At 38.8% G+C, this 13596-nt stretch overlaps 1 protein-coding gene across 1 annotated transcript in view; it reads right to left on the bottom strand.

Annotated features, from left to right (window-relative positions):
* Positions 1–13596, bottom strand: part of TMC1 (transmembrane channel like 1) — a 206495-nt gene that overhangs the window by 98202 nt on the left and 94697 nt on the right. The window contains exons 7-8 of the mRNA XM_080820083.1: positions 4500–4547; positions 357–528 (exon numbers count right to left, since the gene is read on the bottom strand). Coding sequence (XP_080676209.1) covers positions 357–528; positions 4500–4547 — 220 coding nt within the window. The remainder of the gene's footprint in view (positions 1–356; positions 529–4499; positions 4548–13596) is intronic.

Below are 13596 nucleotides of genomic sequence, written 5' to 3'. Positions count from 1 at the left end.
CATTTTTTAGGAATTTTCCACTCATCTTTGATAACAATGCATTATCATTAATGGAATAACTTCAAAATATTTCAATGAACTAATATATTAATAACCTATGACAGTTTTGATCTCTCATAAGGAAATGTTTTAGCCCTATCCTTAATACATATATTCATTTTTAAATTCTATTTAAATTTTAAAATACATTTAACTAAGTGGAGTAAAATGGCAGCCTTAGATTAAATGTGTCGTCTTCTTAAACGTTGTTTTTAATTACCAGTTTTAAGACTGCAGAGTACCTAAAGGGAGTGATCTTCTCTCAGAGTTAGGCATTTTTGAATGAGTCACAGTTTCAGTTACAGGAGCTCACTTACGCTCCTCTCTTCAGCCTCCTCCTTCTCTCCTTCTCTCTGGCCTTCCTTGTTTCTTCATCCTCTGGTTCAGGTTCTGGGTCATCCTCATTGATAACATCTCTGGTCCGTTTCCTCTTTGGTCTCAAGCTCTCCCTTCGAGGTAGTTTATCTTCCTCCTCCTCTTCCTCCTCACCTAAACACAGCAGTGAGTGCTTAGATGAGTGATATCACAAAGTTATCTCTCCCGCTGCCAAATGTACACTTAGTGTCTTAATGACCACTGTCACACATGAGATCACAATCCAGCAAGTCTCCCCATCATGAGAAGATACACCAGACCATATGCATATTCCATAGCCTGCCATTTAAATACTCTTATCTAGAATCTCATTTCTTTTGTGGTTCATCTACTCAAATATGTGAATGTGGATCCCCAAATTTTAATAATCCTTAGAAATCCAGTCTTCGTTTACACGGGTTGCTAGATGACATACAGTTTAATATCATACATGATGTCTAAGACCAGGTTTAGAGTTCACTGACCTAATACATAAGGATTAAGTGATTAGCTACTATATGTTTACTACTACTTAGAACAAAGAATAGGAAAGACAAGAAGATGCAACCAACTAGAATAATTTTGAAGAAACGCACTCAGCCCTTAAGATTTCTCCTAATTCAAATTATCCTTATTCTTGATTCCAAGATTGTTCTTCTTTTTCCTAAATATTTTTCCCTTTCTTAAATGAAATTGATACTAAATATATTTACACGAGTACTTGCTTGAGCATAGTATCTTTATGACTAGAAATAGATAACATATAAATTTAATGTAAAACTGAGAGAAATGGCCTTTTATTTTATTCATCAACTCACAATTAATGCCTCATCTGTCCGTAACTTCACTGGAATCTTCCAGATAGGGTACAGAAAGAATCTAGTTCCTTCACAGTTTATAACGTACAATCTTACTTCACTTTCATTTTTGTGCATCTTCTGGTATTTAGAATAACCTATTATTAAAAAATCAACTCATAGTTATCACTACCCTTCTAAACAGAAGCTATTATAGGGAAAAACTGTACTTTAGTGGAAAACTATGAATTGTCCACAGTGTACCCTTTTGTACTATCTGATTCTGATTCCATGGGAGCTAGTTTCTAATTTTGAAAGTTACAGATTGCTAAATAGCAATGCAAAATAATTCTTGTCTGTAGACATGTACATGAACTCAGTGTAGTGGAGAGACAATCTTTCCTCACCAGAAAAAAAAAATCCCAGGGGCGCCTGGGTGGCTCAGTGGGTTAAGCCTCTGCCTTCAGCTCAGGTCAGGATCCCAGGGTCCTGGGATTGAGCTCCACATCAGGATCTCCACTCAGCAGGGGGCCTGCTTCCTCCTCTCTCTCTGCCTGCCTCTCTGCCTACTTGTGATCTCTCTCTCTGTCAAATAAATAAAATCTTAAAAAAAAAAAAAAGAAAAGAAAAAAAAAATCCCAGAGAACAGACATGCTTCCATCTGCACAACCATTTCAATATCCCTGATCTATAAATGTCTGTTTGATTTTCCTTTGAACTGATTAGAATACCTCACTAGAGTCCTTGTTTGTTCATTAAATATGTTCATTCTTACGTGCGGGTCATGATTTTATTTTTTAGTCTTTTTTAATTTTGTTTTTCACTTTTATCTGAGGGAGGGCCTGAGCAGAAGGAGAGAGAAAATCTTAAGCAGGCTCCACACCCAGCACAGACCCCACCTGGGCTCCCTCTCATGACCTTGAGATCATGACCTGAGCCAAAAATCAGAGTCAGATGCTTACCTGACTGAGCCATCCAGGCACCCCTAATTATATTTTAACATTACTTACTGAAATATTTTTATTGATATTTCAAATCTGAGATCCAAATATTATCTGTAGTACTAAAGTTTGGCTAGCAGAGAAAAACAGAAGGATAACTTTCAAACGAGGCTTTGAGAACTATACACTGTCATCAAAACCAAGAATGATGTTCCATTTGTTAAATATGCGGCACTGTTGCATGTTATGTGAACCCCGTCTGACATTCTGAAAATTTGCCCAGTCTTTATTAGTCACATGCATCACCATTTAGAGAAAGGACAAGCCCTTGATAAGGACTGAGGAACAATTTTCCACAAATATTCGCAAGCACTCAAGCAGCCACTTAGTACTCTGCATTTCAGGATATTTTGTATTAAGACTAAACTATTGGGACACCTGGGTGGCTCAGTTGGTTAAGTGGCTGCCTTCAGCTCGGGTCGTGATCCCAGCGTCCTGGGATCAAGTCCCGCATCCGGCTCCTTGCTCGGCAGGGAGCCTGCTTCTCCCTCTGCCTCTGCCTGCCACTCTATCTGCCTGTGCTCTCTCTCTCTCTCTCTAACAAATAAATAAATTAAAAACAAAAACAAAACAAAACAAGACTGAACTATTAAACTTGTACTTTTGCCATGGACGAGAAGTGTTGTCTCAGATTTCTCTTTTACCACTTGGCAACAAAAAGGCTATTCTTAGTGACTTCACTAGCTTCCAAATATCCAAATTCTAAAACAAATAATCAATAGTTTACAGTTGCTGACTAAATACAGATCTGCATGCAGTTTTACCCTCTGGAATGGTCTCTGTTCAATATGGAAGAGTAGCAAAATATGCCACCTCAAAATATGACAGCACAAGCTCAGGACATACCACCCCAAATCGTGCCACTTTGTTATGCTGATTATATCCTGCTGTAGGCACTTGATAAACAGCAAATGACTTGAGAGGCTTTTTTTGAACTCCCTTCCTCCGCCCCAAACACAGATCCTCCGAGAGGAACTGAACCGTCATAAACTCCCTCACCAAGAATTTCACCCTTAGGGAAGATTGACTCACCACAAGGGAAGACACTAGAAGGCAACACCACACCCAGACAAACTTTGTCACAATTGGGTCTCCCATGTAGTCTCTGAAGGGCCCACTCACCATTCCTAAAAATTATTTATTCTCTCCTAAAAAGGCCTACACAACCCCCTCTTTGTTCCTTGTTAAGATGGCATTTAAGACTAAATTCTAAGCCACCTAAGAGAGTTAACTTATTTTTCCTGTGTATCTCTCACATATACCTGAGGTATACATATTAATAAACTTCCATTTGTTTTTTCTCTTGTTAAACTGTCTTATATTACAGTGGTCTCAGCTAACAACTCAGAAGGACTAGAGGAAAATTATTTTCCTCCCCTCCAGTACTCAAGCCATGACAAGCAGTCTGTGTGACTCTGAACTCTTTGTATGTAAAATGTCCTTTAATGACTGGAAACACCTGACATCATGAACATTCCCCGGCTGCCATATTGGGCCCAGGGTATTACACTGGATGGTGTTGATGTACCCTCTAATGGATACTGCTCTTCCTTTCAGTTCTAGTTAATTCAGAACTTTTGCTCATATAATGATCTTTCCCATGAGTGGTCTGCATGTGAGGGATCATACTCCAAACTCTTTTTTTTTTAAGATTTTATTTATTTATTTGTCAGAAAGAGTGAGCACAGGCAGACAGAGAGGCAGGCAGAGGGAGAAGCAGGCTCCCTGCTGAGCAAGGAGCCCGATGTGGAACTCAATCCCAGGACCCCGGGACCATGACCCGAGCCGAAGGCAGCTGCTTAACTAACTGAGTCACCCAGGCGTCCCCAAACTCCAAACTCTTGAGCTAAACCTACACAAAGTAAAGACAACAGAGCAATTCCAACAAAATACCCATGAAGTCAGCACAAAAGAATGTGCTTTTTCATTTTAATTGAACCACCTGATCAATTCAGCCAAAATGGCCAATCTGTTCTATTATAATAGATTGAGCCCTGGAGAAGAGCTTTTAGGACAAAGACCTTAACAGGGAAACTATTAGAGAAATATTAAAAAGCCAGTTTTTGTGGACTACCATCCACTTGATCATGAGCCACTTAGACATTGGGTAGAATGTGTGCGTGCCTACTGAATGGAACCTAGAATGGAGAGATTCCATTTGCTGGACTTGACCTCTTTTCTGAAAACATCAAAAGTTTCCCACACACGTAGTAGCGTGGGCTTACATGTGGCAGCATATCCCACAAGATAAGTCCCCCGAATTCACAATTCCACAGGAAACATTCCACGTGGGTCCCGCCCCACTTACTTGAACTTTCGTCTGTGTCATCTTCTTTCTCCTCCACTTGAATTTGTACTGTTGAAGAAAGGAAAAATATGGCAATTCTTTAAATGACAGTACAATGATCAGTAGTGGGTTTTTACTGTTATTATTTTCATCATAAAGTTTTCTGTGCTGTTAATGCAAACATTTTTCAACAAGCTTGTCAAAAACAGCATTGTTTATTAAAGATATACGGCCACAGCATCCTAGACAGTGTTGCGCAAAGACTTCTCTGCTCTACTGCCTTCAAAGACTTGGAAAACATATCAATTATGAGCCTGTCAGCTCAACTGAATATAACTGCTACCGAAATAAATTCCGTGTTGCAGTGAGTAGACTTGGGGTTTGCTGGGTCATTGCATTCCATGATAAACTGCATTGTTAGTAAAGCTATATCCACATGCACAAACAATGTGGTTATTAGAACCAAATTAATTTATTAAAATAGAGAACATTTCATTCTAACCAGTTACCAGTGTCAAAGAGCCTTTCAGAAAATGTTGCAAGGCTAGTATTTCCTATTTCAATGATTTCTGTAGGTTTCATATGGAGACAACCTAAATTTCCCAATATATGATTTACCTTGACAATGTGGAAAGAGGGGTATTTTGGAGTTCTTCCCAATACAAAGAACATTCTGCATATTCCTCACCCCATATTCAAGATAGTGTCTTCTTTTTAGTTTTCCTCTACTTTTGCAAAGGCATCAAAGGATTTAAAAAAATTGTAACTGTCCAATAATATGTGGAAATGTATTAACTGGCAGATTTTTTCCACTTGACATCTACTGTCTGTTCATCATAGGTCTCAGCCAGAGACAAAGCTCTGCAACTTGCCCAGGTAAAAATGAGAGTCGCCTATTTCTTTAAAACCATAGTCTCGGGGCGCCTGCGTGGCTCAGTAGGTTAAAGCCTCTGCCTTCCGCTCAGGTCATGATCCCAGGGTCCTGGGATCGAGCCCTGCATCCAGGTCTCTGCTGAGCAGAGAGCCTGCTTCCTCCTCTCTCTCTCTCTGCCTGCCTCTCTGCCTACCTGTGATCTCTGTCTGTCAAATAAATAAATAAAATCTTTAAAAAATAAAAAAAATAAAACCATAGTCTTGTCACTTGTTTATAAAATAGTATCATATTTTTTACTTAAGTCAGATGAAGCCTGAGTCTGAGAAAGTAAAGATGACAACACAACGTCACTGCGAACAGAGGCGACAACCTCCGTTTTGTTTCTGCTCGTGGACCGTCAGAGGTTATTTTTCAGAACTTGACAGGCACATTGAAAATGGAACGCATGCCAGGAGTTTAAATTCTTTTCACAAAGAAGATCATTGTAAAAGCACATTTTGCCTTTAAACAGCATCTGCATAAAAATTTTTAGGATATGCAAAAATGTTATCACTCAATGTCAAGCCACGCAATGTGAAAATAAGTGTTCTTTTGTTCCGAGTGGGACATGTGCTTCTGTTACTGGCTACAACTGGATCTGCACAGGACAAAGATCTTTATGGCACTACTGAGAGTCTGCAAGAGTAAAGGCAGACACTTCTAAGAAGATGTTTTGCATTTTAACAATCGGTCTTGGTCTTTTATTTGTAATTTGTAATTTTATTTGTAATTATTATTTTATTTGTAATTAATGTCACCACCAAGCTTCTTCAGTCCAGGAAGCTGTTTCTCCCTAGGAAGGCACTTGAATCACAGAAGACTGGCCCTGGAACAGTGTGACCTGTGTGTATCATGTAAGAACAGCTAAGGACAAACAGCAAGGACTGACCCACAGATTCCTCTGCAACACCAGAGCCGAAGTGAAATCCACACAAAGGATCACATCCATTTATAATAATCAAAAAAACTCACTAGGTATGACAAAATGAAACAGAAAAAATATTAAAGGGACAAAATACAAGCCAATCTTTAGGAACGATCACATGTTAAATAAGAACAGAAGAATGAAATGTTCCAAGCCAAGAAGATGAGCAACAAATCCACTTCCTCTGATAACCAGGGGAGGAGGAAGGCAAGCCAAGGAGGCCGTCATGGATCGTCTTCTCAAGTGAAGGAAGGATAGTAATAAATGGCTATTAAATAAAACCTAAAAATCCATGAGAGGAGACATCCTTGTGGTTGCAAGTAAAGAGCTAAAAAAGAGCTACGGTTTCTAAGTGATGTAATGCAGAGTGTGGCAGAAATAGCCCCTTCCCTCCTCTTGAGGTGACCCTCTGACCGTGAATTCATCTGGGCGTGATCACCTGCACATTCTCACTCGTGCTTTCTCTCCTCAACGGCATCCCCTTGGCAGGTGAGTCAGGGGCGATGAAACAGTTGTCTTCATAGTTATTGTGATAATTGGATAATTCTTGACTCAACCCTCAGCAAAGGCATCATCAGCATCAAGAACAGCACTGTGGCCAAATTTAAGACTCCTTCAAGTGCCTCAGACCAACCTTGATTTTAGTGGAACGTCATTTGACCCAAAAAGCAACTGTTCTTGGTGGTCCATATTCCCTGCAACTCAAAGCAAGGCTAAGGAACGGAGCTAAGAAAGCCCTCCAAGATAAAACCCCGTGCAAAAGAATACCTCAGAATATTTAAATGGGAGCTACAGTCTTTCCCTCCTGCGATGATTTTTGGCACGGCCTGTTGCCATCCCTTCTCTCAGCAATCCCTAGTAGCTTAGTCCCGATCATATGACCCCCTCATGCTTCGGCTGCTTCCCAAAGTCTATTGATCACGTTCTTTAAAAATAATCTCTCTCCTGGGGAGTGATGGGAGGATGGTGAAAGGAGAGGAGGGGGAGGTCCTGTCAAAATGTTGGAGGCAGCGTTGGTTGTATAGTGGTGAGCATAGCTGCCTTCCAAAATGTTGGAGGCAGCGAGCAAAGCTGCACTGAAGAATGCTATTTAAGAGAGGAATATGCAGTCAGAGCAGATGAATGCCTAGGCAACCCAGATCCTCGTTTCATGCAAATAGACACAGTAATTAAAAACAGTAAAAGGAAACAACAGCAAAATGTCACAATTTAGAGGCATCAGAATCATTCGAAGAAGTAGATGTTGTTCTAGGCTTTCTTTTTTAAACCACTGCACTAAAAGCAGTTTATGGTTCTTCAGGTTCAAGGTAGCCAAGTGGCCAGAAAAGTTAGGTGGTATTGCCCATTTCTCTAACCCACGTTGAGCTCTTGAAGAGATGTTTGGAGCATTAGGTGGTCATTCTGGAAACAGAGCCCGTTTATCCAATTGGCATATATTGTACACTCGCAAAGGAGTACAGAGCAAAATGCTCTGGGGAGGGAGTTTGTAGATTATAAAAGAAAACACAAGGAGTCTTTAAGGAATTTTGCTACTTTATGTCAAAGAATGACTTTATAAATGAGATCCAAGATTCATCTGAGTATCTTACCTAGTTTCATTGCATGGTAGCAGCAATGTATTAGTTATGTTTATTGCGCATTTTTTGTGTATTTCTTTTCAGGGTGCTTTTTTTTTAATGTGTGAGGAAATGTCAATATTGGTCCTTCCCTTATAAATGGGATACATGCCACCTCAGACTAAACTGTGTTGGAAGGGATATGCATCTATGCTGTAACAAGGACATTTCTGAATCTTAGCGGAAGAACCCATGCCATCAGTATGGCGTGTGATGTGGAATGTGAGGGGAAGAGAAGAACCAATGACAAGCAGAAGGTTTCCATCCTTGGCACCGAGAAGGTAGAGTCAAAAGAATAAAAGATGAAAAGGCTATAGGAAAAATAGTTTTGGTGGGCGGAGTTAAGATCAGGAGTTTAGTATGACACGTTGGAGTTGGGTTGCCTATTACATATTCATGCTTGAGTTGAGTAGGCAATTGGGTATATGAGTCTGGAGTTCAGAAGTGAAGTCTAGCCTGGAAATAGACATTTGGGAATTTTGAGCACACTGATGTTAGTTAAAGCTATAGGACCAGGTGAGATCACCACATAGAATAATAAATAAAACAGAAAAAGGAGACTCCAAAATTGAGAGGACAGGGAGAAGAAGAAAAACCAACCAAAGACACTGAAAAATGAACCATCAGTGGAGCAGGAGCAAAGTAAGAAATGTGTCGTAGGCTTAGAACTCAAGTATAATGAGGACGAAAAATGGACCATTGGGTTTTGCAGTGTGGAGGTCAATGTCGACTCTGGCAAGCAGAGATTTAGTGAAGTGGTGTAAGGAAAAGCCTGAATTGCAATGGCTTTACAAGAGAATGGGCAGTGAAGAACAGAGCCAGCTAGTTATGCTAGCCAGGATGTACTTACATGCTGATGGCAGAGATCCAGTGAGAATGAGAAACTGATGTAGGTTATGAAAAGACAATATACTCAACTCATATTAGATTCTGAATTCTTTTATTTCACTGGTGAAGCATTTGGTTTTGTTACTGGGCTGTGCATCTCTGACTGAGACTTTTTTAAGAGAAGGGACAACTTACTACTATACCCCTTGCTTATAATATAGTGTCAACTGTATAGCAGTTCAAAAGTATGGGACTAAAGGATGGTAAAGGGAGAGAAAAAGAAAAATGGGGAAGAGTAAGGAGAAGAAGGGAGGAATACAGCAAATGAAGGGAGGCAAAAGGGCAAAAATGAGGTGAGATCACAGTAAATAAGAGGGGGAAAAGTACAAATATAAAGCAAAACACTACAGTTTGTCTTTGCTCTCTGCTATAAACATATGTGCATTCTTATACTTAAGGTGAATAATTATAAACATAAAGTGTTATAAATTCTAAATTCATGTACTCAAAGATATTTCATATATTTTATTTTTTTAAAGATTTTATTTATTATTTATTTGACAGAGATCACAAGTAGGCAGAGAGGCAGGGAGAGAGAGAGGGAGGGGAGCAGGCTCCCTGCTAAGCAGAGAGCCCGATGTGGGGCTCGATCCCCGGACCCTGGGATCATGACCTGAGCCGAAGGCAGAGGCTTTAACCTACTGAGACACCCAGGTGCCCCGATATTTCATATTTTAGAGACACCTCAAGTTAACAAAATCTAGACTGTCCTCAACTATTTCTTCCATTAATACTTTTTTAAAATAAGAACGTGAAGGTCAAAGAACTAGAAAATGTGAACAAAATAAAAGTACTTTTGTTCTTGAGAGTATATTCCAAAGTAAAGTTTGCCTTGTTCTGTAAGGAAGAAGACTTATGATCCCCTTACCAAAAGCAGGAAATCTCTTTTTTCAAGGGGAAAAAAAAAGAAGAAAACTGACCAGTGACACTATGAAGAGTGAACTGTGATTTATAGAAATCTCTTTTAAATGCAGATTCCTTAGGAATAGACACTATAAATTTTATGCTCTAAAATTTCTAGGTCTGATGCCATCCAGTAGCTGCCCAAGTTGATTATAGTAAGGACAATGATGATGGTGATGCAATTATGATACAAAGAAAATTATATGTATCTATGTATGTATGTATTTGTAAGTTGTGTTTAAGTTTTAGCCAAGAACATTAAGATATTTTGCTTTTCTACAAACCAAATAGAAGGTAAAGCAACCCAAATTTCAAAAAGTAATGAGTAAAGTTAGCTATAAAGAAGAATTTCCCACCAGTGAGATACTTTGATGCTAGATCAAGTCACCAAACCACACTGAGGTACCCTTCTCCCTGCAGAGAATGCCCCAGCATCCTGCTTCCTTTCAGTTACTGATGGGTGCAAAATAGGGAACAGAAGGCACTGCCTGCAAAACTGAATAAAAATGATGGGATGGGGGCGCCTAGGTGGCTCAGTGGGTTGAAGCCTCTGACTTCGGCTCTGGTCATGATTCCAGGGTCTTGGGATCAAGTCCCACATCAGGCTTTCTGCTCAGCGGGGAGCCTGCTTGCTCCTCTCTCTCTTCCTCTCTGCCTACTCGTGATCTTCAAATAAATAAATAAAATCTTAAAAAAAAAAAAATGATGGGATGAGATCCTTTTTCCTCAAGAATAGGACATACTCAAGACCTGAAATCTGATTCATTTTAATCAGTAGCTCCCTTTATTTTTGTTACTTTTAGGGAAGGACAAGAAGATGCTTGTAACATTTGTATGTAACAATCCTAACTCCTTCAAATGATGGAATTAAGCATAATGATTGGAAGCCATTGAGTAGAGAAGACTATTATTTAATTCCTGTATCATTCAAATACCATAAAATCCTGTAAATTATAAGACATTTACAAAATCCTTGGAGTGGGGGGAAAAAAAACAAAATGAGATCATTACATTTGAATATCATCAAGGATTCTGGGGGAAAGGTTTAATTTGACAGGTTGGGGCGGATATTTTTTCTGCAGGTGTCAGCATCTTTCTTAAGACCATTGAGAAAATGGACCACTGAACACATACATTCAAAACCACGCTAATGAAAACTTTTAAAATAAGTGCCAAAAGGCTGGTCATATTTTCAATCATTGTAATATCTTGGAGATACAAAATAGTTATTTAAAACTGCAGTGGTTATAAAATTACAAAAATAATAATTTCGACCTTTGATAAGACTCAGCCACACAAAGAAGGGAGTGGGCCAGATATTCAACTGCTATAGTAGCTGTTGTTCTACAATATTTTTCCTTCTAGATTATATTTATTTTCTGAGGCTGCAAAGCCCTTAAGAAATAGAGAATAAATAGCTGCTGATGTCTGCTTTATTAAAAAACACAATATAAAATATTGTAGTTGCCAAACAGAACAGGATGAATTCTGTAAAGAAACACATTTTACTATGAGGTCCTGGAGAGAGAATGGCCAACCCTGAGAACAGAGAGAGGAAAAAAAAAGGAGATTCACTCAAAATAAAAATCCCCCTCCTATCCATTTACAGTGATAATAATCTTTTTATATACACAAGAAGAAGGGGGGAAGGGGACACACACTGAATTTTTTTTGCACTTTTTTCCTTCTGTTTTTATTGTACATGAAATTAAAATGAAATACAGGCTGAGTGGGTAGCTGGTAGGTTTCCAAATTCTACCATCCTTGAGCTGGAAAAGGAAATATGAAATGCCAAAGCATAGTTCTTCAAATAGTGAATTATATACTGGAGTATTTGTGAGAAACTGTAATTAGATATTTTATGATATCACTGGTCTACAGAAAAACAAAAACAGCTCTTATTCTATCTGGTTTGGGGGCTGTTTTTTTTTTAACTATTCATATTCAATAAATAGTTGTTTACAAATGCCTTTAGAGCTCTCTATGGTTGCAGAAAAATTAAATGGTGAGTCTTGCCTTTTCTTTGCATTTAGAATATTCTGGGGGAGGGGACATTTCTTATTTAACCATGCTGTCATAGCATATACATTCAGAGTGCGTGTTCTCACATTTCAATTACCACCATAAAGAGCAACCACTGTAGATAAGTGTGCTAAAATGAAAATACGTTCTCTTGTGTGAGTTTTTGTGGCTAAAATCTTTTATAGTAATAGGATACCAAAATAACAACCAGATGAGAATAATGTGTTGTTGTAAGCCCTTGGCAGCTACGCTTATATCCGTGGATTGCTTAGAACAGAAAGGAATCTTATTCCTCCCTCCCAAGCATTTCTGCAATATTCCAAGTCACGAAGAAGAATGCTTGTCAAGATTCATGGATAAACAAACAACATGAAATAAACAAAAAGGCACTAAAGAAATGTGTAACAACTGAAAGCAGACGATTGTTCCCGGAGTATAAAGCAGGAAGCAAGGCTGGCTGAACTCGGTGCGGTCTGCATCCTTCCTTCCCAGCACTGCAGAGAAGATGCTAATTACTTCTCATTAGCATACATTAGCAAATGTTAATGAGTGTCTTCTAAAGAACAAAGACAGTGTGGGGCAGCATAGAGGCAGGATGATGGCTGAGCTGTAAGTCAAGGACTGCAAGGGAAGGCAGAGGCAGAGAAAAAGAAAATGAGACTGGCTTAGGAAGGCATTGGTGGTTTCCTAAAATTTGGAAGAACTGTCTTCCTGACAAAATCGTAAAAATGCCAAGAAGGATGAAATGATTTCATTTATTCTTGTTTCTAAGGAAAATTAAGAAGGAGGAGAAAGAAATAAAAGAAAAAGCAAGTCATTAACTAGAATGAATCGTTCTTTTTTTCTTGCTCTTCAGCTGTTCTGGAAAAATCATATTTTATAGGATTTGCTACGCAATGAGGGATATCAATTAACATCATCAGTTAAGGAAAATAATTCTGAATTTTAGGTGCAGGTGTTCTCATGAGTTTGTGAGAACTGTGACCACCCATCTATCTACCCACTGTGATCTTTTTCCCTACAGACTCAATTTATGATACTGAATAAGACTCAACCTGTAAGTAATCTGTATGTGACCTATAATGTTATCAAAATAGTTCACACACAATGTGAAATATGTGTTAATTTATAACCTAAATGCAGCTGAATCATTATATATTATATGGATATATATGATGCATAAGTTCTCATAATAAATCAGAAAACACTTTCTAAAATAATAGGAAAATATATAAAATAAAATAATAAATTAATTAAATTCCTTTTAGTAAATCTCTCAAAAGATGCTAAAAGATGGGGCGCCTGGGTGGCTCAGTGGGTTAAAGCCTCTGCCTTCGGCTCGGGTCGCGGTCCCAGGGTCCTGGGATAGAGCCCCGCATCAGGCTCTCTGCTCAGCAGGGAGCCCGCTTCCCCCTCCCTCTCTCTCTGCCTATCTCTCTGCCTACTTGTGATCTCTGTGTGCCAAATAAATAAATAAATAAATCTTTAAAAAAAAAATGCTAAAAGATAATAGAGATAACCTACTGGTCTGTTTCTCTGGAGAACCCTAATCCAGACAGTCTTTCTACTCAAGAATACCAGGATAGAACCAGACAAATACTAGAAACAGTAACACAAGATACAACTTGACAAACTCTACTAGAGAAATACAAGCAGAAGTTCTAGTAACGCTCATACGACACAAGGGGCAATCATGTTCACTAGGGAATTTCCAGAATTTGTTGGAGTTCAAGTACTTCTGGAAACAGGCAGAAGACTAATCAGGACAAATAAATGTTTCACTATCTGATTTCCTTTGAATTAATCCCAGTTGCTCCAAGACCATGGCCGTGAAGAAGAATGTTTGTTTGC

This window comes from Martes martes (assembly GCF_963455335.1).
Source record: "Martes martes genome assembly, chromosome: 12".
NCBI classification, from domain to species: domain Eukaryota; kingdom Metazoa; phylum Chordata; class Mammalia; order Carnivora; family Mustelidae; genus Martes; species Martes martes.
This window is presented reverse-complemented; position numbering and strand designations above follow the sequence as displayed.